This window comes from Lutjanus erythropterus, chromosome 2 (assembly GCF_056507025.1).
Source record: "Lutjanus erythropterus isolate fLutEry1 chromosome 2, fLutEry1.hap2, whole genome shotgun sequence".
NCBI lineage: Eukaryota > Metazoa > Chordata > Actinopteri > Lutjaniformes > Lutjanidae > Lutjanus > Lutjanus erythropterus.
Genome location: NC_139318.1, coordinates 37,956,514 through 37,982,307, shown reverse-complemented (window position 1 = coordinate 37,982,307; position 25,794 = coordinate 37,956,514). Strand labels below are relative to the sequence as shown.

At 40.0% G+C, this 25,794-nt stretch overlaps 1 protein-coding gene and 1 long non-coding RNA gene across 2 annotated transcripts in view; one reads left to right on the top strand and one right to left on the bottom strand.

The window, feature by feature from the left end:
* The window catches only part of LOC146332080 (uncharacterized), a 156,832-nt gene that overhangs the window by 2,285 nt on the left and 128,753 nt on the right, over positions 1-25,794 (bottom strand). The window lies entirely within an intron of this gene.
* LOC146332082 (plexin-A2-like) overlaps positions 1-25,794 on the top strand; it is a 127,192-nt gene that overhangs the window by 24,890 nt on the left and 76,508 nt on the right. Inside the window, exons 3-4 of the mRNA XM_084738945.1 lie at positions 1,492-1,674; positions 24,470-24,604. Coding sequence (XP_084595071.1) covers positions 1,492-1,674; positions 24,470-24,604 — 318 coding nt within the window. The remainder of the gene's footprint in view (positions 1-1,491; positions 1,675-24,469; positions 24,605-25,794) is intronic.

Below are 25,794 nucleotides of genomic sequence, written 5' to 3'. Positions count from 1 at the left end.
AAATGAGCTCACCAGCACAAGATGGCAGCTCTCCTATCCGGAACATTTTGGCTTCATTTTGTAGAGAGAGAGGAAGTGTGTAAATGCTAACATGTGGATATAGAAGGTATAATGTTTACCATGTTCACCATCTTACTTTGTAGTATTAACATGCTAATATCTGATAATTTGGAGAATACATAAAGGAGAGCCGATCAATAGCAACATCTTTTAACCATCTTTACAATCTGATTTCCTTTTTAACATAGACAAGTCTAGAACTGAGCATATCTAAGAATGAAAAACAGCAAAGGAGAAAGTGGACCAATGTACTAAGGTTGCTCAGCTGTTATTGAAGAACAGAGCAAAAAGGAATGAGACTGAGATTCAGCCTAAGAGGACATTAATGTCCTCTTACGTTGAATACCAAATGTCATGGTTATCCATCCAGTAATGGTCAAGACATTTCACTAAAAATAAAAAATGTCAATCTCATGGTGGCACGAGAGTACAAGTCACCAAAGCTGGATGGATTCATCCCCAGAATGTTTTATTCTGATGCTCCCTTTTAATGGGTAATATTAGGTATGACATTAAAAATTAAATCAGAATTTCAAACTAAGAAATGCAAGTGTTAAAACAAATATTCAATTGACAAATATTGTCGTATGTGTATAATATTAAGGTTCAAAAGAGAGGACCTGAATGATCACATACAAGCCTGAAAGAACAGATTTTGCAGAAAGATTGGGGTGAGATATGAAGTTCACTCCACTGATCACATTCAGTAAAGCTCAGGCTTGATGAAAGAAAAAGCACAGTAAAGACTAATATGTGCATAAGGAGCAGGCAATGTGAAGTCAGAAATTAGCTGCCCTAAAAAGGTAGATTTATACACAGGGTGACAGGCAATTAGCAAAGGTTTGAGGTGCATGTTAGTAGATGTAACAGGACTGCTTAGCATGCTGCTCTCTTTGATGCTTAATCAAAACCTGACATCTCTTGTGCTGTGTGTTTGTGTGATGTCAGATCAAGCAATCTAAAAATCACAGAAACGGGCGCAAAATACACAACGTTTCTCGTGTTTGCCATCAGCAATTAGTCTGCTCCGCAAATTTGTCCGCTCCGAGGCTTGTTGATAAACGCAGCAGCCCAAACCCTTTTGAAGTAACCATTTTTAACCCTGGAAATTGTGCACTTAATGCATGTTACGCTTACCAGAAGTCAGTTTGAGTTCTCCTCTCATATTCACATGTGTCTACAGTGATCTCAGTCATTTTTCTGGCTCCCACTTAACGCTCTTCCTTCTCTCTCGTTACCTTCACCTCCCCTCCTCATCTGTCATCCTCACTCTTCCTTCCCTTCACTCTCTCCCTCCTTCCTATAACCTCCTCCCCTGTTTTCTCCCCCTCATCTTCTCACAACAACCCATCCCTCTGCCTTCACACTCTAAATGCTTTCTTCATCTTCACTTCTACCCTCATCCCTCCATCTCTCCCTCTCTCCATGCAGCCTGTTCCCATCGATGATCACTTCTGCGGTCTGGATATAAACCAGCCCCTGGGGGGCTCCCAGCTGGTGTCGGGTCGGACGGTGTTCACTGAGAGCAGGGACAGGTTGACCTCTGTCACCTCCTATGTCTACAATGGACACAGTGTGGTCTTCCTGGGGACCAGGAGTGGACGGCTGAAGAAGGTGAGAACAGTAAAACACTAACAGACACTGCTGAGCAACACTTTTCACACTGAACTCAGATACTCAGGGATTGTCTGTTTGCTGACAGTGAAAAACCAGATCCTCTTTATGACAAATGACATCATGTATCTACTCAAAACAACAATGACTTTTTTAGGTTGTTATGGAGATCCATTGGTATCGCTTTCATTCCCTCTCCTGTTTTAGTGTTTGAATATGGAAAATATAGTTGTGTCCCAGATCTGAGAACTGCTGCCCACTGCTCAGGTTTCTGTAGAGTTTCAAATAAATCTGTTGTTCCCACTGACAGTTGTTTCTGCATAAACAGTGGATTTAGCTTCTGGGTTTGAAAAGTGAAGCCAGTGCTGAAGCATCTTAAACCTGTATTCTTTCTACGGGACGACTCCATTGGTTGCAAAAAGAAGTCTGTTTGTATGTAAGCTTATGAGAAAATGACCCTAATTCTCACTTTATTAATTAAGTTTCCAAAAGAGTTTATGGTCTCAATCACCATAAGGCTCATTAAATACAGCAGTATCTTCATTTTGTAAATTATCATCCCATTTAGAGTAAAACCGACTCTCGTCAGACCAAATCAGACTGAGGAGTGGTAATGTTGACTGTATCTTTCACAGCTCTCATGTTAGTATGATCACTGGTGGCTCCAAAAGATCAAGACAGCGACGGCCATAATACTCAAAGCTTCAAAACGGTAGTCCACAAACCAATGGCTGACATCACGATGGGTCTACACTTGTATGGTTGACAAAAGAATCAATAATCATAGCTAAGTAGGTGTGATTCCTACAAAGTTAGCTACTAGTTAGCTACATTAGTGAAAAATAGTGTCAGAAAATGGCTAAAATACATGGATGTACAAGCAACAAGTCCATGGACAGATATGATGCCTCCTAAATTTCTGTAAAGAAAAATGTAAAGCTAATTGCTCATTGCAGCTGAAGCTTCCATGTCAACTAAAAATTATGTCAGCAGCACAGATGTGTGACTCACTACAGGTAAAATCAAATCTTTATAAACAGATATTTAAATATGAATGTACATTCTGTTGGCAAGAGACAAGATTTTGGTATCAGAACTACTCTGGTTGTTGTTTGTAGTTCAAGTGGTATTTACCAGTCATGTTTTATCATGAATTGGCTGAAATGGAATCTTTGAATGCATCGACTACTGCCTGAAATTAGTTTAAAAAACATAATCTGCAGCATTCATATGCAGATATCTGTTTATTTGCTGGCTATACCACAGGCTCTGACACAGTGGCCATTGTCACTAGAGGCTAAATCATCATCAGACAAAAGCTGATGGGTTCCAAGTTTGGGTAAAATCAAACAAAATAACCAACCCTCCTGAGAACACAATATCACTCTGATTAAAAAATTTACATTTTTGTGTAGCTGACAAGAAGTTTACATGCATTCAAACATTGTTACAAGTGTTTTTTGTGTCTGAAAAATGATGACTCTGAGGGACTGACAAGAAAACCTAAAAAGAAAAATTAAAAGTCCAGGGACTTGCAAGACACAGACTACAAAAAGAAAATTCAAAATTGATGCACCACAGAGGCAGAGATATTCTCGGATCCTAGTGTGGGCTGTCAAGCTTCAAAGATGTTGAAACCTACATTTCCCATAATGCAACTTTGAACATCTTTCTGTTATAGCCTCCTTATAAATGCCCATTTCTATCAAACTCTACATCCACAGTTTGTAACAACAGGCTTTCTACTGAGGATTTGAGTCACCATAGCTAAAGTCAAGATAACCCTCAGCATTACTGGGCATGAAATCTTAACCGAAGCCCCTATAAAAATTGATTTGATGATGACATCGGTGTGACATCACTGGTAACATCTTTCTTTTCACTCTTTCAAACTTAACAAAGCTCCTCCAGAGCCACAGACGTCAGCTGTTTCCACAGGGTGTGTTTCACTCCTCATGACGCGTTCACCGACCTTCACGCATAAAATTGGTGGAATGTCCCTTTAATATCGCACGTCACTTACGTCATTTGTCATTTGAGAAGCACGCTCTGGAGATACATCACCCATGGCTGTTTTTGTGTCTCACCGCCGTGGCACATTCATGTAGTAATGATCTTTAATCCATTAACACTAATTAATGCAATAATCTGACCAATTAATGGCCCAATTAGCATAACAGGTTATGTTTAATATATCATGGTGATTATGGCGGGACATTATGCAGCCGAACAAAGGTGCAGTATTCATGCGGCACTACATCTTGTACTTCAGCCGTCAGACCGGCGCTGTTAGACGAGGACAAATCGATGTAAATTTGCAGCCGTGACTACTTGATGCTGCTTCCTTCAGCTCCTTTGTATCAGTCGTATCAGTAACAGGACATTATGCAGCTCTAGAGCCTCTTGTTTAACTCCGTCCTGGTGGATTCTGGTTTGAACAGCTTTTCAGCACCGCAAAGTACTTCAAGGACCACTTCACTGATTTCAAACATTATCTCTGTGTACTTGACCTTAATTTTTACATGTTTATAAACACCATTAGACTTGGAAGTGTTCTCTGTATCTCGATGAGAAAATATAATGATTTGTTTTAAAGCTTATTCTTTTAAACTCTACACTGTAAAAGGGAAAGTTGAGAAAAGTCATGAATTCAAGTCCCTTCACGAGATGTTTGAGTTTTGAATCAAACTGTTGTTGAGATAATTTACTTTCCATCTTTGAGTGTTGAAAATGTATTTCAAAATTTGGTCACAGTGAGCTGTGAACCGGAGCTGCAATTTATCTTATTTATTTTTATTTGTTTTTGTTTGATTCAAAACTCAAAAATCTAGTGAAGAGAGTTGCCTTGAAAGTATGATGTTTCTCAACTCGCTCTTTTTTTTTTTTTTTTACAGTGATATTACATTATCAAACTTTTCAAAACTTAAGTTTTAACTGGACTCAAAACTAAAAAAGAAAAAGTTGCCTTGAAACTTTGAGTTTTCTCAACATTTTTCTTTTTAATATAGCTATTTTAGAATTCAAGAAAAAGAAACTCACAAACATAAAATAGTTTGTGAGTTTCTTTTTCCTGGATCAAGGTTTCAAAAGTTAATATTTTTCAACCTTTTTTTTCCCCATATGTTTGTGTCTGTGAGGACAACAATCTTTGAAATGGGTCCAGTATTGAGAGAGAGTTGCTGCTGGCAGAAACAAATCTAAGCAATATAACAAAAAAATAATAATAAGTACGTCAGTAAAAGTGCTTGTTTTTGCCACCGAGAGGCTCAGACTGTTATTGTAGTTATTGATAAATTTTGTTTAGCCAGAAACAACTATTTTAATGCTTTTCAAACTCCCTTTACAAAATTATAATTTTAATATTGTCGTCATCATCTTTGTTCAAATGTGACAGAAACAAAATAAAACCCACCAAAAACATATTAGCTTGTATTTCCACTGTTAACACAGTCATAAATTCTGGTTTGGTTGAAATAAACTCTTTATTCACGCTGTTTGATGTGAAAATAGCAAGAAGCAATGGGGAGAAATGAGGTATAAAGCATTTTTGGTGAATTTTCAGTTTTTTTCCTGTCGAGTTTAAGCGAGGATGCGATGTTAAAATTACAAAGGGAATCTGGTTAGTTTGGCAAGTGCGATGAAACAGCTGTTTTTGGTTTAAAAAACCATATCTTACTCTTTAAAAAAAGAGAAGGTCTTTTTCAGACACTTAGAATAACAATCTGAGTCTGTCCTTGGCAAAAATAAGCACTTTTTGTGGAGGTACTTTGACAGTGTACAGTTGCCTGGAGGGATTATGTTCAAGCGTTTTCACTTCTGCCGGCTACAGTGCTCTCCCTCAATACTGGACCAGTTTAAAAAAAATGTTCTCCCCATAGACACAAAAACATGGGAAAATATGGCCCAAGTTGAAAAATACTAAAGTTTAAAGGATAACCTTAATATTTTTTAGCTTGGGCCATATTTTCCTTTATTTAAGGGGTAAGTCTATTAGAATTTTTTTCTTCTTCTTTTACAAGAAATACTGTGAAAAGACTAAAATCAACAATGCATTTATACTATTAATATTTCCTGTGTAGCCAGAGCCTGATATAGCTTCTTCCTCTGTGCCACAGACCTCCATTGTTGCCCAAAAACTATTAAAAACACATCAGAGAGAGACACAGTTGCTCTGGATGACATGCTCCTTTATCACGATGAACACACACGGTAGTTTAGTTTGAGTCACCCGACACACAGCGCTCTGCTGCCTTATATATACTCACTATACCACACTAAATCTGCAGCTGAAAATAGTCTGCAAAGCACTTTTTACTCCCACTTGAGTAAGGTTTGCTAAAAACTATAAGGCCCAGCTGTTTTAGGAAAGCTGTAGCCTTTTTAGAAAATGAAAGAATTCCATGTTTTTAAAGAGTTAAGTCAATAAGAACAAAAAGGGCTGAGTGCCACAGGCAAGCCGGGGAATTCCAAAAGTATTAAGAGATTGTTGGTTTTGATCTTTTCATTGAATTTGTTAACAATAAGAAAAATACAGAATATCACCAGCATCATCCTTTTAAGTCTAACTTCAGTATTCCTTATGTCAAACCTAAATTATGTTCCTGTATGTTCCACGTATGAGTTTGGATCTCCTGGTATTAAGTCGACTTATTAGACTTGGACTTAATCTGGTTAAGAGACGGAGTCTTTTTCTGCCACTCAGCCGTGCTTGCATCATCAAGTGTGGGGATATAGGATGAATACAGAGTACTGACAAGTGTAAAGGCAAGGGTATGATTGAAAGCAACTAGTTCAAACTGCGTCTGAAGGAAAAAGTGTTAGTGGCTGTTCTGAACGGTCACATTCGAAGGAGGAGCGAAAAAAACAGCCTGCTGTCACAGAGAGGGATGAGAAACGATAAAATGGGGATAATGGTAGACTTTCAGACAGATTCACCTTAAAGGCATTCAGTGCTGAACTGTTTGTACACTCAGAAACTGACTAAGAAGTTGAATGAAGGATGAAAAGGGGAGGTTAGAAAAAAGTTCAAATCTTCACTTCCAAGTTTTTATTTACTGATTAATCTAGTGTTTATTTTCTCAATCAACTTGTTTCATGTGATCACCTGTCCAAAACCTAAATATAATCAGATTACTATCAAATATGACAAAGAGAAGCCTCAAATATGGGAAGCTAAAATCAGAGAACATTTGGTATTTTTTCTCAGTAAACAAAAAATGAAGTATTTGCAATTTTCTGCCAATCGGCTAATCAATAATCCACTGATTATTTTAGCTTTCCTGACATCAGAAAGGTGTGAGGCGAGGAGGTTTCAGGTGCTACTAGACAATCTGAGAAGCACTTTGTTTAAAGCCTACTGACTCCTTAATGGTTGGTCGTCAGCCCATTCAACTGGCAGCCTGCAGGCCGTATTTTGGCCCAGAAGCAACCTTTGCCCTGCATACATAAATCTAATATATATTGCATGGAAAGAGCAAATGAATCAGCCACGTTGCTTGCTTCTGATTGGGCAGGATGTTTACGGATGTCATGTATCTTTCACAAATCAGCGTTTTCTCATGTGAGTTCTGACACTTGGTCACAGGAGCTTTTTCAAAACATCTGGCTATTAACACTGAAAACATCTCTGTCAATCCTGACTGTCAATGAAAACTGAGTTTAATCCTGTCTGGACTGGCAGGTACCTGTTTATTTTACCGCCATCTCCAAACGCTAAATGGAAGTGTTTGCAATGACAGTGTTGAGCCACGGACCGAGAGCAAGTTCCCCTGAAACTGTTCATTCACAGACAAAAAAAATAAAAAACTAGTATGAAACCCTCTTTTAATTCACTCATTTGCATTTGTTTAAAAGTTGTCATTACCAAAAGTTTAAAAAAAGATTTTAAATAGGCTGCTGAAAATATCTGGCCAATCTACATTTCCTGGTTTTAAAATCTGGCCCAGTTGAATTTGTAATTGAATAGCCCTGGGGCCTCATTTATAAAAATGTTCTTAGATTTGTACTTGAACTCAGTCTTTAATATAATAATTTCTGACAGTGTGTTTATGTTTCATTCATAAAAGATACTGAGCATAAAAAATCTTGCTTCCACAGACTCTAAGAAGCCGATTTTGTAACTTACGACCTGCGATCTGTAAATCTCAAATTAATGGCACCTGCCTTATAATTAGCAATTTCCCGTTATATCATGCAGCACAAATGAAGATTTAGTCAGGAATAGCCATGGACCACAAGAGAAAATCAAACGTTTTGGAAAACGAAATCATGGCGATGGTAGAGGAGGTTGATGCCAGGCAACATGTAGGATTCGCTGGACTAAATAGTGGCTTTACAATCAAAGCCAAAGCCAAACATGTTGCTTTGGAGTGTGTCGCAATTAATTCCTCATATGTTTAACTGATAATTCTCATCACATTGTTCATAAAGCTAAAGCAAAGTTCACCACAGGCTTGAGCAAATATGTGTGCCAAACTGCAGTAACCACTAGAAAACCACTAAAGTCAAGTCTAGACTTTGTTTAGAGATAAGATCATTTCCACATTAGAGAGGTTTTATAAATAACTACTGAAACGTTTTATCAATGAGGTCTCTGGTCTATGGCATGCACAACTCTGATATATCAAGTGCCATTAGAAACTCACTGAATTATCACTTTAACATGATGAGGTGGGCAAGCAAAGCAGATGCAGATGTGTTACATCTATAAGAACACATCATCCATTCAAATCTTTCCTGGTGGTTTGTTTCACTGCTGTAGGATCCTTTACATCATGCCAGGACAGACATACCATGACCTCTTTCTGCGAGGTTCATGAAGTTGATTTAGCTTATTGTCCATCATTTTTCCTTTGAAATGCAAACTGTAATGATACATTATGATCAAGATCCTATAAGGCTCATTGTTTGATCTAAGTGGATTGACTTGGTAGCACCGCAGGCTGTGCTTACTGCACAGTCGTACAGCCTGCGACTGACTGAGGAAATGTGTGAGAGGACTGTTGTGACATTAGCCTGGGGGCCTCAGTCTTATGAGGAGCAATCTGTCTGACACACACACACACACAGACACACACACAGAGACACAGACACAGACACACACACACACGTCCAGATTGGGAGCGCAGATAGCAACACTGCAGCTCTTTCATTGGATGAGCCAGTGGGGAAAAAGACAAGATAGCCTCACAGAAAGAGAGAAATAGAGAAACTGAGACAGACAGCGAGGGACAAAGGGAAGAAAAAATAAAGACAAAGTTTAAAAGAGAGAGATGTTGGATGAAAAAAAGAAAGAGGGACAGATTTAGGAAGACCAAGAATAACACAGAGCGAAAAATACATTTAGCACATGTTCAGGAAGTGAGCAGCATGTTTGGGTGAAGAAAGCGAGAAATCCATCATTACTGCTTTAAGTGCAGAGTGTCTAAAGGCCAGAGTTTGTCATTACACTGACAGAGTGTGCAGCCATGATTCAGACTCCCAGGAGCCTCGGAGGAGCACAGGTCACCTCTTGAATCCTATTCCATCACCCCCAAATGGACAGGCTGAGTGGAAATGGGGCATGACAATAAATGCCATCAGCGGATCACTCCGGCAGCAGGGCCAATGCAAAGGTCACGCCTGCCACAGGAAGGGTGTAACCGGGGTGAAAGGTCACAGGGATAACCAACAGTCTCACCATGCAGGCTCCATGCAGGATATGGATGTGTCTGTCAGTGTCTCTTGATTAGGCCACTCCTATTCCAGATATAACAGGACATTTCTTTCATCATCTGCCACATTTTTGTTGCCTTAGGTGGTTGATTTTTAGCTGAGTAATATGACCCTGTGGGTAACTCTGGCCTGAATACAAAAGGGGCTTTTACACTTTAAATGACGTACGCTAATGAGGTGAATCCAGGTAAAAGCCATTATCTCTTACTGATCCTTATTTAAACCCATTCTAGTCTCAAGGCAGGAGGTGCGGAAAGATGCAACTTTCAGTGGCACTGATGACACAGTTTGCACTTGTTAGCAAAATGCTAGTGGGACACAGTGAGTGCAAGATTAGCATTTCAGTCAGTACAGCCACATCAAGATTTCCCCCATTTATTGCAGCAATACTGCGCATTTAAGTTCGGTGGTGTGGCTCTGCTCGTGTGATGATCCGAGACAAATCTTAACAAGCTTGACAAAGACTCAGCCTGAGATTACAAACCAGCCAGCACAGCCTGAGATATTAAATCAACATGAACACATATTGAGAAGTAGAATTACCGCCTCGTGGTTGTACGTCTCTGCCAGCCAGTCAAATTGCAGTTTTCATCCATGTCTGTCCAGAATCATGTAATATATGTGGTGAGGAAGGAATTTAATAAAAGGTTTTAAATATATTCTTTGGCAAAATGGTCATGACTGTATTGGCATGTCTGGTTCCAGTGAATAAATTCAATGCTGTCCTTACAGGTTTTACAGAGCACTGACAGAGAGCTTCAAGTGTTTTCTTTAGAACATTATGATGTCACAGTAAAGTTGACCTTTTGGATATAAAATGTCATAATTTCATCATTTTATCCTAGTAGACATCTATGTGAAACTTTTGTAATAATTAGCGCATGAGTTCTTGAGTTATGTCCAAAAACATGTTTTGTGAGGTCACAGTGACCTTTGACCTCCAATTTCTAATTAGTTCATCTTCAGTCCAAGTGGACATTTGTGCCAACTTTGAAGAAATTTCCCCCCCAGGTGTTCCTAAGATATCAGATCACAGGAACAGGACAAATGAAAGATCACAGTGGTCTACAAGTGTTCCTGAGATATTGTGTTCATGAGACTGGGCATGAGGCATGAGGTCACAGTGACCTTTGACCAGTAAAATCTAATCAGTTCACCCTGAACCAAGTGTGAAGAAATTCCTTCAAGGTGTTCTTGAGATATCGTTCTCTTAAAAAGGTACAGACGGACAACCCAGAAACTGCTGTCACTGGTGCAGAGGTATGAAAACATTAAAAATGCTACACAGTTAAGTTAAGGCTCATACATGAGGTGGTTTGGTTAAGCAGAGAGAGTAAAACTTAATTTGGTTCATGTACAAACCTATAACAGCAAATCTACAGGGCTGACTGACTTTACTGAATTCTCATTGTCACAGACCAAACTGTAGCTCTTAGCATTAGAGCGACCGACAATGTCACTGTAGCTGTTTTAATGTATGTAACAGCTCAGCTGACATATGGTGCCTTCTGGTTAAAAGCTTACTGAAAGACTGAAAGAGAAACAGTCATGGTATAATAACTCTGTAGCAGACAGTGAGACAATAAACAGTGTTTGTGCAGGCCTAGTTTTATGCTGAACTGAAAGAAACGTGAACCAGAAAGCTACTACACAAGCTTCTAATGGAGAGATCACTAACTGATGTGATGCATGTTTGAACGATGAGGTAATCAGTTATCTTAGAAAAAATGAGTGAATGACAGTCATTGATACTGACTGAGCTGAGCTGAACTGAACAAAGCTGAAATATATATTATATCATATTGTTTTTGTAGCAGTACTTAGTGTTAATCTGGGTTTATACTTGATACAAGGGGTTAACTACAGGCCTGCTGTAGAAACCTGTGGTGTAGGTTTTGATTTTTCACCCGTTGATAACGCCACCGCCACACAGATGTACATGATCAGGCCTTAAATGCTTTAATTATATTCCCAGCAGTAACCGTGTTTACCGCCTTTCATCCACTTTGTGCATTAGAGGAACCATGGGAAGGTTCACCTACTCTAATTACTGAACAGGGGACTAATGCCATGCAATCACTGTGTTTAAATTCTTTTATTCGCTGTGATATAGAGCAACGATCACAGTAAACAGGAGGTTTGCAGTGGAAATGGTTTTGCTAGATGTGATTGACTGAAAAGAAGCAGATTAGAGTCATTTCGTCAAATTGTCAATGTTGTTTTCACTCTCAACAATATCCACCGGCATTAGAAACTTGCAGGAGAAAACAGAAGCTGACGGAGCAGAGGTAGGACCGAGTCATTGGTCACCTTCCTGTTCTCATCTGAAGTTAAGACCCAAGTCATAAACTCTGACTTTTGAATCTTAAACAAGTCATAATGTAACAGTGCGTTTCCAGCCTCATTGATTTACAAAGTTACTTAGCTGTTAAGCTAACGGTAGCTAAGCATTAGCTCACTGTTGCTGCGTCCAAAATCACAAACTATGTACTACATACCCAAAATGTGTACCGTCGTTCAACATACTTTTGTGTAAATAAATAGATTCTGTTTGGAGGAACAGAGAACAGAGAACCTGAGAACATTCTTGATAGTTAAAACCTGTGCCAATGATGAACTAATTTAAAAAAACAAAACAAAAGTGAAACATAAATTACATTTAAACTGAAGCATTAATGACTTTGGGCCAGATCTGCTTTGGTCACTGTCTGCATCTGTCTGTTATGTGTTGTTGTCATCACTATTGCATTGCACTGTGGGATACTTATGGTGAAATAGTGTGAAGTGCTAGTACACTGTAAGATTGCCCTGGAAATAGTATGCACCTAGCATACTTTTGGTTTAATAGTAAGGATTTGGCATGGAAAAAAATGTCACATACTCTTTTAGTGTACCAAATAGAACGTTAGTATGGATCTTCATGTGCAGACTTTGTTAATATTAGCCTTGACTTAGTGATCTTTGTGCAACTTCAAATTGTGCATGTTGAATTGCCGTTGGTAATTTTCAACCCACACATTTTGCATATTGTAATTTGTTTTTTGTTGACCACCTCGTAGTTTTTGTAAGTGACCAAAATTATCTTTGGTCTCATAAGTATCATAACATTAGTTCTTCACGGTCCTCTCCTGTAACTTGATTGGATGATGTTGGATTGATTCAAACAAAGTAGATCTGGGGAATAGCTGAGAATGATTGGCATTAACGTTTGTTGATTCAGGAAATGAACGGAAATTAAATAACATACTTCTTAATCTTTGGGCTTAGATGAATGCATCAAGTGCTTTCAAGTCAAAAGGCAAATCTGAGTAAACTCATGAGTCATTGGTGTTAAAGTTCAAGTCAAGTTACAAGTTGTTGTTTTTTTTATTTGACTTGAGTTCACACCTCTGCTACAGAACATGTGAGTACAAAACACTTTCCACTCCTACCTCAACTACTGTGAGGCCTGATTAATGTAGTCGGGGTTTTATAGTTATATAGTTACTTTTGTATATGGTTTAGACTTCTAAAAAGACTACAAACCCATATTCTGTTCCACTTTTTGCAGGAAGAACTGCAGATTTTTATCGCTATTCTACTGTAGCCTGGTGAGTAAGTAAGCAGCAAACAGACTGTAGAATGACATTATACCTTTGCTTACCCTGCGACAGCCTCAAACACATAACAGGTGTTGAGTGGAATTGATTTTCTGAGGAAATGTTTCTGCAGAGCACAGTAATGCTCAGAAGGACTACAATGGCATACAGAGTGGAACTGGATGCTTCCCATTAAGTTGTGGATTGTGCAGTAATATTTTAATATTTGATTAAACCCTTTAATGTGCACGACAAGATTTCACCTTAGGTTGCTCTCTGTCTGGTGGAGAAACTGTCCCTTAACTCAGTGGTTCCCAACCTTCTTTTCCTTTGAGGACAAAGAAATGTATCATTTTAAATAGTTTTGTATCGAGACTTTTGTGTACTTTTTGTGTACTATGACTTTAGTTAACATGCAAATCTGATTTTGAGGCCCTCAGAGCAGATCAAGTCTTGAGGACCCCCTGTGATTTCTGATGCCCCTCTAAGGGGCCAGTGCTTTAACAGAGGCTTCACAAATCTGATGCCTGCAGCTGCCTCAACACTGTTCTCGAGCTGTTCAATCACTGTAAGAGAATTAGCTCAGTGACGCTAAGTACACTCAACAGAAATATAAACGCAGCACTTTTGTTTTTGCACCTATTTTTTTACAACTTGACACCTGACAGATGTGGCATATAAACGAATCTGGCGACCACTTTGCTACTGCAGTGGGATGTCATAGTTTCTGTTACCTGGTGTCTTCTGGTTCCGTCTAGAAGGAAACCCAAGGTTTGCAAAACTTTAATCAACTTTAATTCATTGTGACAACAGCCAGAAATAGATAATGAAGAAATAGATAAGTGTAGTAGATAAGTGATGAGGTACTGTGTAATATATATAGGTAAAAAATATTAATTTATACTTTATAGGCATTCAAGATTTTTTGGGAACAAAGGCCTGTTTGATAATCTTGTGATCCACTTCTGGCAAACGCACAGTGAATCTACATGTAGATTGTGTGGCCTTAGACAGCGGCACTCTTCATGGCTTGTGTATTTTGAATTATTATTTTTTTTCCCCAAAGTTGAAGTTTGACACTACTATTGGAGCAGCCGAGAACTGCACAGATTCTTCTCGACTTCTTTGACATCGATGTCAAAAGTAACATTACATAAAAAGTAGAAAACAGTAAAAATAGAAAATTGCACGCCTCTCATGACAGCTCGCATTCAAACACGCGCATACTGTAGGGAGATGCTACTGCAGCAATGGCGGCTTGTTTACTTCTGGTACTTCCTCATCTACATCTATAGAGAAAGTATTTTTTCACAGGATACTGAATTTGCAACTATCAGATTAGCTGGTTTCACTGTGACCAGAGTGGTGTTGTGAGATGTGAAGTGTTGCACTGCACATGGTGTTATATTGTTCTTTATTTTAAAATGTATTTTAAAATTGCACGCCTTCTAATAATCCCACTTTTCACTAAATATAACTGTAATCTGATTACATCTGATTACTGCACAGGTGTGTCCTGGACTGGACACAGAAAAGGCTGCTCTAAAATGTCCACTGAATTATGACTATGACTACAGACACCTATTTTTTCCCAGGGAGGCAAACCCATGATCGGTTGTACTCTGCCTCTGATTGGCTAGTCCTGGTTGCCTTCATTGTTCAGGTTTAGACATGAGGAGTGATTGCGCTGTTTCATAAGCATCTCTATATGCCACACTTGTCAGGTGGATAAATTATCTTGGCAAATAAGTGTTCACTATCACAGATTTTAATAAAATTTGATTCAATTTGCACAGGGGAAGTCTGAGATCTTTTACTTCAGGTTATGATAAATGGAAGCAGTGTTGGACAAAATAAAAACGGACCGGCACATTTCCTCAGTGACCACAGCTACTCAGCAGCAGAATTTCCCTAGAAATGGTTGAAAATGTTAAGCTCGCGGCAAATAAAGCCTTAGTCAAATACTCTCATGTGCAAATAGTGGATTCATTATGGCTTATTGAGAGTTGACCGGGTGGGGAAATTCTCCAGTGCACAGCTAAATGACTTGGACTTTTCAAAGTCACGGTTTCTAAGGGGGGCCAGGAAGGGGAGATTTAGTGATTGAAATCATTAGAATGGAGTTTCAGAGTAAGGGGAGGGGAGGGGCACAGGAAGAAAAGGTGTGTTTGACGCTAAATTGAAAGGATTTTCATAACTGCAAGAAGCGAGCTGGACCTGAGGGTCTTCAGAGCGGAACGCCATTAGATGTCTGAGAGTAACTGGAATAGTAAGTGGTATTAAGAGAGGCGATTTTGTGATAAAGCAGAAAGGTGTCCAACCATCTCTCCGCTTTTCCTGGCTGCAGTTTTATTTAGCCGCTCCTTCTCTCTGTCCAACTCTCTTTGTCCTCTCTTCCCTCCGTTTCTTTTCCTCCTCCTGCTCCGTCACACAAAAAACACACAAGAGAACTGTGACTGCATTGCGGTCAGGAAAATGAAGACCATACGGGTGCCATGAATTGTTCCACTGTCCCCCTCCCACTGCTTTTGTTGGTGGGCCATGGGAACCTGACAAACAATGGGAATGATTGGAGGGACAGTGGGGGCGTACGGAGGAGGACAGGAAACGGAGAACAGGAAACCATGTCCTCAAGGAGAGAGAAAAGGAGTGAACATGCGGAGACGGAACGGAGACTATGGTCAAGTTGTAGAAACTGTGGTATGGATACTTGGAAGATTGCCATGCAGCTGAAGGTTACAGCGAGCTGAAAATCTGGCTGCTGCAATTGCAAGGCTTTTAACAATAACCCTCAAAAAACACACACGCTCTCTCAACATGCTGTGACCCCTCCTCCGACCCAGTTAGTAATTGCGTTTAGGTGTGGGCACTTGCCAACATACAGCGTATCTAGTGGCTGTGATCAATATGCCTCTCTTTGTGACTGTAGTTAATGTGATGGCTGAATGATTAGTCCCGTCCTGTAATACACATCCCCACCTCGCTGACCCCTCCTCCTCCTCGTTTTCATGAGCCGCTGCAGCTCGGCTCTATCCTGAGCTGCGTCTCATTAGCATTCACAGAGCCGTGATGGATATATGGGCTAATCAATGCCCACTCTCCTCGGCTGTCATCCTCAATCGGACCATATGCACGGCCACTCAACCTTAAAGGTGGCCAGTTGTCTGGACCTTATGTCGCTGCATGCCCCGTGTCACAATATTGAGTCAAGGTTGTGCCAAAATCTGTGGACATCTACTTTAGGTCTAGTCTTGCGTGTATTTTCATTCTGTGCTGCTTTTCCAATGTAATGGAAGATTAATGTGTAGTTTCCTGCCAAATTGTGACTTCTTTATTTTTGGTAGTTTTATGTGAACCACAAGACTTTACTCTAAATCAGATTTTTGTATGCAGGATGACTCACTGGTTTCCAGCAAAATATCATGTGTTTGCATGTGACTAGTCTTACTTGGGGAGCTCTAGCAATTTGTAATAATTGCAGAGCTTGTCTCTCTTAATGTCCATACACTGAGGCTGTGAGTCCTCTGGGTTTGACTCCCACCTGTGGCCCTTTGCTGCATGTCACCCCCCCCGTCATATTTTCAGCTGTCCTATAAATTAAAGGCATAAAAACCTCCACTATATTTCGCCTACTAATCATCGCTGCAACATTTCTATTCACCCATTGAAACGCTCCATGTCCAAACCCATTCGCCCTACTAACAATACTGTGTAATGACAATGTCACATTATGCACTGTGGCCCAAAAAGACTTTTTCCCATCGACTTACACTGTGAAAGAAGCCTCTGAAAAACAGTGGATACGTCACAAAACCTGTGAAATGACTCGTTTCAGTATCAGAATTCGATAAATTCAATCCAACAACATTTGAAAAGTCTAGACGAGCCGCACAATTAAATAATTTTATCCCACTCAAGTTAACTGATGGTTAACCAGAAGTCAGCCACTCAGCCAAAGGAAGTCTCTGCTGTGCTGGATCTGTGGGCAGCACAATGCAAAAGCATAAGTGGAAGCTTCAATATGGAAGTTGGTTTCATGCACCTCTGAGCAGCTCCTGTGGGAATGAATAGAGGCCTGCCTTCATGCTGCATCCAGTTTTTCTTAGTACATCCCTGTAGCAAACTAGCACTAACTACATTATGCAAATATATTAGATAGTGATGTCACCAAGTAATGAAAAAATTATTGGATTACAAATGTGATGTTTCAGGCAGTTCAGGAGTGAGTAACTCTTCATGACATCGTTTTTTGTCTTTGTATCTGTGCAGACCTTTTACACACACGAAAACCTACATAACACATTAAAGAAAAGGGAAAGCCCTAAAAAGCATATTATAGCATCTGTTTTCAGTTTTCTAAAAACTGAACAAGTATGCAATTTGATCACGGCTCATAATATGTTGAACAGCAGGCAACAGCTGTGCTCAGATATGAGCTATAGACCCATTGACATTTAAAATAAATGAAGATGACAGAGAAGGTTAGTTGCAAATGTGTATTTATGCTTGCAACACATGAAAAAGTGAGAAAAAACCTCCAAATTATATTATTAATGTGGCTACTAGAAAACAGAAGCACAACTTCTGAAACACTGATGTTACAGAGAGTCTTCACATCCAACTCATTCAGATCCCAACTCATCACACACAAAAGATTTCTCACCGCCCCTCTGTGTCTGATAATGAAGCACAAGGTACCCTTCAGTAAGTGTACCTGATGCAGCCAGAAAGCCTTTTTAACACGTGCATAACGTTTTGAAATGCTTGCAGTTTAGTTAGTTTTAGGCACAAAAACTACTTGGGTAGGTTTAGGATAAGTACTAGTAGGATAAGTAATAACTAAGTTGACAGTCCAGTGTGTCTGTACAGCTGTGGATGGGTTTACATTAAGTTACACTGAGCTGAAAATGAGACATCACACTGAGGGAATTATGTCAGTAAATTAGAGTAAAATACAAGCTTTGTTTATCCTGTACAAATGCGCTACACAAAACAGATACAGGCTCCTCTGGTAAGACTAGTCACATGTGAACAGGATAAATGATCGACCTCCTCGTGTTTCGTGGTTCAAGTCGGTCAGGCCGGTCTTCGGGGACAGATGAAACCTTGTCAGAGTGGCAGATTGGAAATGATTGGTTGAACAGAGTGTTCCATGCCTCCCGGGTCATCATCCATATGTTTAGGTTAACTGGGTGAATTCAGAGGGCACAGACCGGCTGCCCACATATGGACATAGTTTTTTAAGATTGGACCGCCATCACCACATAAACATAGTAATCATCTGCTTTGCTATGTTTCCTAATCTGCGGCGGGAAAAGCGGGGGTCCAGGGACATTTACATGTGTACCTCCTCTCAGCATGAATAAAATCATCGCCTGAACTGAAACTCAAAATCAAGCCCATATGTAAATACTTACAGGAGAGACATTTGGGTGAGTTTATTGCTCATGCAAGGTCTGGCAGCTTTTTACAGCAGAGCCAAACCAACTCAAGCCAAGTGACATCTTAGAAGTCGGGAGGTTTTTGTTTTCTTTGGCTCTCACAGGATGAGAGCGCAGCCGAGCTTTTAAGATGCAAACCCCGCCACGAGAAAGGGAGGCTGTTTTCGTTAAGAGCACACGGGCTCAGGTTGCATATCTGTTTGTGGAAGCCATACTAAGCTGCGTTGTTTATTTCCATCCCAGGTTCTGCAGCAGAGAGGATATTGCCGTTATTGGGCTTAAATATTATTCATGGGTTAAATATATATCCTCATCAGCTGCGAGACACTGGGAAGAGAGAATGAAATGAGGAGCTCACTGAGGTCATATGAACATGTGGTATTAATGGCAAACCAGTCGAGTTCTTCTGTTACATGACATGGACCACACAAAGGGAATCTGCCTGAATTTTAAAAGAGCATTTATTGTGGTCTGTGGAAAATATGTTGTCCTTGATACTGACCTTAAAGCAATGTCCTAAGTAGTTATATAAGACCCTATTTACTCTGAGTCCCTTCAGACATCTCTGGTGTATTGGATTGCTTTTTTGTTAAACTCGTTTTTGCAAAGAAAAAAATGCAACCGAAGAACCATTTGAGGTGGACTGAAATCGAATTGCTTCGTTCAATATAGGTACAAATATGTAAGCGTTCTGTGGAAATGTCTACTCACAGGGTCAACAGCAGCTGAATGACACTGAAACGAAAATGAAATTAGTTGTCGTTCCACCTGTTGGGTAGGAACACAGAAAAAAAGACTTCAAAGCCTACTCTATGTTTGTCTCATCCTTGATCCGTCTTATCACTGAATGATCTGCGTGGGCGAGGGAGCAGACTGAGAGTCATCTATGTGTTTTAATTCATAGGTAGTTGTTAGCTAACACTATTGTTTTTTTTTTGGAACTAAATTCATTCTTTCGGTGTTTCTGGCAGTTACCAAAGAGCTTCAGCTGCACCACCACCATCTGGACTGGAGTAATGTTGACTGTGATATACCAAGATATATGTGACTATTTGTTTATTTATCTTGATTGAAAAATTGATTAATTAGTTTACTCGGATCCCCATCAGCTTCCACCAGCTGGCTGCTAGTCTTCCTGGGATCCACACACAAAATATCAATAAAAATACATCAATTAAAATCACACAGTATCAATGAGACAATAATGTTCAATATCAGCCCAAAATTAAGACAAAAAGATGAGCGAAAAAACAAAATTGTCACAAACACACGCCACCAAATACTAGTAATAATAACAAGGGTTTTTTTATAAGTGGCTTAATTTTGAATGAAAGTACATTAAAGGTTCAGTGTGTAATATTTAAGGGAGAGTTACTGGCATAATATGGCAGAAATTGAATATAATAATCATAATTATAATTCCATTAGTGATAACAACCCGGAAAATAAGAATTGTGCTTTCATTGGCAGAGAATGAGCCACTTATATCTACAGAGGTTCTCTTCCATGAGGCCGACTTGTTGCACTGCCATGTTTTTACAGCAGCCCAGAACCAACAAACCAAAAACCGACTCTCGATGCTGCTCTCGATGTGCGAGATTTGTTGCTGCTCTAGTTTCTTCTACGTGCTACATGCCACAAAATTGTTTAAAGCAACATTAGGTTTGTGATTTGCCACCATCAGTTTCAGTCTACATTTCATGTATACGCCACTGTTGTAAATATGGATGCTGTACACATGCTTTTGTCATGATTACGTATGAGCATCTATGAGTGTTTTCTTTAATGATTAGAGAGGCTGCTTTCAGTTTAATTTCCATACATGCAGTAATGTCACTGCAGATATTTGAGATATTTAAGGAGCAAAACTAAACACTGTAGTTTTAAACTCTCTAGATGAAACAAATTTAAATAAATGAAGTTGCTGCTGTGCCTTGTGCATAAATGTGCACACAGCATCTCTCTGTCTCTGGTGAGATGCATCTTATTTTCCATGTGTGACCCCCCCCCCCCCCCCCCCCATATAAAGGCTGCTGAGGACAGTTACTTTGTACCTCAGCCGGGCAATATGGCAAGCTGACTAGCTAACAGCAGCTACATTTAGCAGAAGTGTACTTGACTGTCATCAGACAGCTGTGAATCACAGACAGATGACGCAGAGTAGCCAGAGGACAAACCAGAAAACATTTTGACAATATGATCCAATTTCATCAAAATCAGTGACACAGTTCTGCGTGACTCGAAGCATTTCGCACTCATTGTGACCCAGCCATCAAAGTTACATAGTGTGAGAACAAGTGCAGGGGAGCTGGGTGGGAATGACACAGGCATCATTCACCTTATTACATGTCAGTGTGGCATCAAAATGATTCTGAAGCCGTTATTTTCATGGTAGAATAGTAACATACTGCTGCTTTAAATTTAGTCCGGATTTTCTCTTGACATTTAAAAGTACGTGTGAAAACGGGGCCTAATTTTGCACAATATGGATCGCTGCAAACTGGATGTGTGTTCCTGATATGCCATAACAATCTATGATAGTGTACTGATCAAACAAGTCATCATGCACACGATTTACCAACTACAAATCTAATGAGAACAAAAAAGTGAGTGCGCTGTGTGTAAGTGTTTGTATGCCAGTTTATTTCTTTGTCTTTGTTTGCATGCCTGTGTGAGGTGAGTATGTGCGTGTGTGCAACTTTGTGTGTCATTTGCTACAAGCAGGCTCATTATAAAACCAATTAAACCCGCCTTACTCTCATTATGGAGCTGTGGGGCTTAAGGAGAGATTGAGGACCTGTTGTTCTCCCAGAGGGCTCCTGCTTGGTCAGCCCTGTTTTAAATGATAAAGCCACTTTTAAAGCCGCTGAAATCAAACACCGGAGATCAGTCATGATGGGTCAGTGTTTCTCTGAGCTCATCCCTGAACCCCCGGCTCCTCACTCAACCTCATCATACCCAGCTAAAACACACAGGGCTCAGTATCTGTCCTCTGGATGATTGTTTGGATGTTTTTTAAATGCTTACATGCTCTGGTTTCTATCTGTGCTATTTATGAAATGACGAGTGTGGGAAAATATAATGTAAACTGGCTCCATTACTGTGTGGGATTGTGGTACGGGAGAGGGGAATTGGATAAGGAAGAGGGGGAGGAAGAGTAGGAGCAGGAGAAGACAGGGAAAGAGAAAGAAACCAGACAATGAGCGCAGGAGAGAAAGAAGCTTAGCTCTGAGATAAATCTGTCCATGAAATAACTATTTAAAGGATCGGATTGTGTGCAGCATTGAGGTAATGACCTGTGACAGACAAACTGTGTCCTCTTATGATCTGGAATCAACAGACAATCCCGTGTCACCATTGTGCTCGTTACTTTTGTGTTTTTGCATGTGGAAGACGACATCCCACACTCCGAGTACCCCCCAGTATGTGCACTCCCACCCACATAAACACACACACACACACGTTTGCACTTATTTCCTCCCTGCCTTCTACAATTCTTGGCTGGTGGAGCTGACGGCTGGAGAGGCACAGCTGCCTGGAAGGTGGAGGCGTGATTGATTGATGAAGTTTTGGTGCCCAGGGGATCCAATCATGTAATCAGTTTGTATTGATTGACTGTCCCCATTGAGAGACTGCCGAGGCTCCGCCACCATGTGCGCGAGCGAGACCTGGCACAGATTCAAAATCTTCTGCAGTCAAATTTGATTTGGGTGGTGAGGTCGCCTAAGTCCACGCGTCAGGATGCATGCAGGGAAGACTGGCATAATCACACTGCAGACGTTTCGCAACACTTACACAATTCTCTGCTCCAATTCCTCATTATCTTGCATTTATTTCAATTATTATGATTGAGAAATTAATTCAGCTTTACTGTAATTGCATCACATGGTTAATGATCCAATCTCTCTGGAATTTAAATAGGGCTTCAACCTGGGTTTCCACGGCTAATTAGCATTTTTTCCCCTCTAGATATCATGATATTCAGCCTTTTTCTATCATTTCACATTTCTGACTTATATTTCAGGTGTCAGATTATCATTACTATATGATGCAATTCATGTCATTCCCACACCAACACTGAAAGGTAGTTTTCATGAGTGCAAATAAAAGTATTTTTGTGAGGAGAAAAATTGAAGCAGCGCTGTCTAGATTGTGGGAAATGGTTATGCAATATGCTACAAATAGGGAGGTTTGTCTTAAGGGTGAGTAAATGAAAACTTAAAAGACTTTAATTATTTAGTGAGTACCCCTAACAGGTAGTTTATCAGCGATAATAAAGGGTTTTTCTACTTACTCACCACTTTACATCTTTATAAACAGTTTCACACCCTCACAAGGCTGCCAATAAACAGCTAAGACATCAGTAAGCCACTTATTACGAAGACAGACCTGCTTATTTGTTTGCTTCACTGAAACACAGCACATCTTGTTTGTAGGCAGAGGTGGGAGAAGAGAATCGAAAACACTTCACCACTGGGCATCTGTTCTCCATGCCTGCATTTAATGAGCCCCAAAAGATCACCGCCGGAAAGTCATTCCAAAGTCAAATTAAGGCTGCGCTCACTGAACACGTTTCAAAACTCGGCTGCGTCATGGGTTTAACCTCAGGGGTGGATTTAGGTCAGAGTCGCACCAGCCAATCGGACTACTGATCGAGCAGCAGCAGATCCATCTTTCTTTCCTCAGTCCTCCTCTAAAGATTCACCTTTTCTCAGTGGCATGAATGAATAATGAAGAGATATTCAGAGCTGCTGCTCACTACCACAAGCAAGGAGGGTGGTGGTGGTGCAAAAAAGGGGGGAAATAATGCTTAACTACTTTTTGGGTAAAGTGTAGTCACACATCAGAGCTCATACTAATACAGAGACATAATTAAAGCTAACACATTAGTAAATCCTTGCAGTTGTCAAGTGAAAGCCACCATGTAACTTTATTTGCTGTCCCAAGAGTTAGACAAGAAGATCAACATTAATTTAATCTCCCTAATCTCTGTTTCTTCCCGCAGGCTGTGAGTCTGCTCAATTCATCCCCACCACTCCACCTTGTAAATGAGTTTGTTCTATATTTCAATTTATCTCTACATTCAATTAAGATCAATCAAACAAAGTGTGAAGTATAACAAAATGTCTTTTTTACAACCTTGCTGCAAATGATAAAATAAATGAAATCACCTTGTATCCTTCAAAGATAGCTTTATGTCTTTAGTCAAATGTTAGCTCAGCACAAATAATGGAAGCAGGAACAGTTTATTTTAGCTTAGCCTTCAAAGATGTTTCCATTGACTCCAAAACTCCCTTATTTACAAACATGCATGCATGTGTGTATAGAGATATGTAGAAATAAAAGATAAAACATTGTAGTTTATGCTATTAATCTTTAAACTGGAGCTAATGGAGCCTATGAATACACAGAGAAGAAACAGCTGTTCACGGTGGCAAAATCTAGTTGATAACCATTTCTGGCAAGCCTGCAAGATACAACATGTACACATGGCAAATTTGGAAATTTTGAAACCTGGATACAGATTTGCTGCTCAGACTTGGTTCCAGTTTGGCCCAGTGGCCACTCATGGTCCAAAAAGCAGTTTCCTAACAGACCACCATTATAAAACCAACACCTCAAACTGAGATGATGAAGAGCTGATGATGTACAGCTGATGAGTCTGGTTGATTAGCTGATGACTGGTTGATGGTTTAACTAATGTAAATACACTTTTGATGGATTTTGCCTCACAGTGTGCAGAAATTACCAGAAATATTAGATATTGCTCCAGTCCCTCCCAAGCCAAAAAGCAGTGACTTAAGCTGTATAACCATTTCATGCAAAAAAAAAAAAAAAACTATAAAGCTGACATTTAAAGAATATTTTCTCATAACACCGGTGTTATTGAGTGACAGTGAGAGCTTGCATACAGATGCAAACTAAAACACATTAAACATAAAAATGGGTACAGAGTAAACAACACATGTTACTCTACAAATGTACAGCAACAATTTAATCAGTGTGTCCTGCAGCGAGGCGTTCACTGTCTCTTTGTCTCTGTATTTGTCTGTGTCTCTGCAGATCAGAGTGGACGGTCCTCTGGAGGGAGGCGTGTTGTACGAGACAGTGACCGTGATGAAGGATAGCAGCCCCATCCTCCGGGACATGGTCTTCTCCCTGGACAGGAACTCTCTCTATGTCATGTCTGACAATCAGGTGAGGAAACGCCCTCATTCTGCTGCTGCTGTCAGGAGAAACGCCAAGTGGCGGGGCGATGTAGCGAGCAGCGAGACCGTCCTTCAGCTGGAGGCCCGCGAGTTCAAGCCCCCATGACAGCGAACGTTCGTCGTGCTGACACGTCCTTGAGTGAGACAGTGTAGGGGTTTTCAAACTGGGGGTCTGGGGACCAACAGTGATCCTTGAGTGGGATGTAGGGGGTCACCGGCAAAAGGAGGAATAGAATATTTGGTCAAAATTATTCCGTTTAGTCCCCAGCAGAAGTCTAGGAAGCTGCAGTAGATTACTGAGAATCCTCACTTTAATGTGAATTTTCCAACCTGAACAAATCCCTCTATCTCAAAAAGAGAAAGTAATTGACAGGCACAAGTTGTTTTCATGTAAAAAACACAATTTCCTCTTTAATTGGTACCAAATATGTGGCATTTGTAGCTTTTTAGACCAAGTTATAAAATATTTCAAAAACATCAGAAAAAAACAACCACTAGCTCTCAGTCTGCCTAAAAGAAGAGAAAATAACTTCAGGTCAATTTTATAACAAATATAATCCAGAACACTTCTCTCTGTTTGCTTTCTGGGCCACCATTCAGAGTCTGACAACAACCGATCCTTCACTGGATAATGCTGGGATGTCAAAATAAAAGAGAAATGTCCCATATTTCACCCCATAGCTCTGCTATAAGAACAAACAACAGTAATGTGGCAGTGGGTAGTGTTTTAGCAACTTGTATGAAAAAAAAAAAAAAAATCAGTGAATTTATATGTGGAAAAGTCCTGACCCGTTGAGTCGTCCCTCCTGACTCTTTGTCACACCTCACCCAGTAAAATAACCTCCATCTTGGGCAGCGACAGCCACGTTGGCCTCGCTGTTTACTGAGACAGATTATGTGATGTGATTTCAAACAAAGAAACTCACAATGTCTGTCATTTTCCTGGAGTGTGTTGTAGATAATGTTTTGGCACTTTATAGGAGAAAACTGCTGTACTGATGTGTGGAAAAGTCACGGCATGGTCAGTTGTCCCAGACTCCACTTCCCCCAAGACAACAGTGCCGTGAGAGCCAGAGGTCCCACTATTTAACCACAGAAAAATCGGGCGCTACAGTAAAATACAGAACAGGCGCTTTGGAGCGCAATAGGGTCCAGAGAGTTATTTGACGGTACACTAAT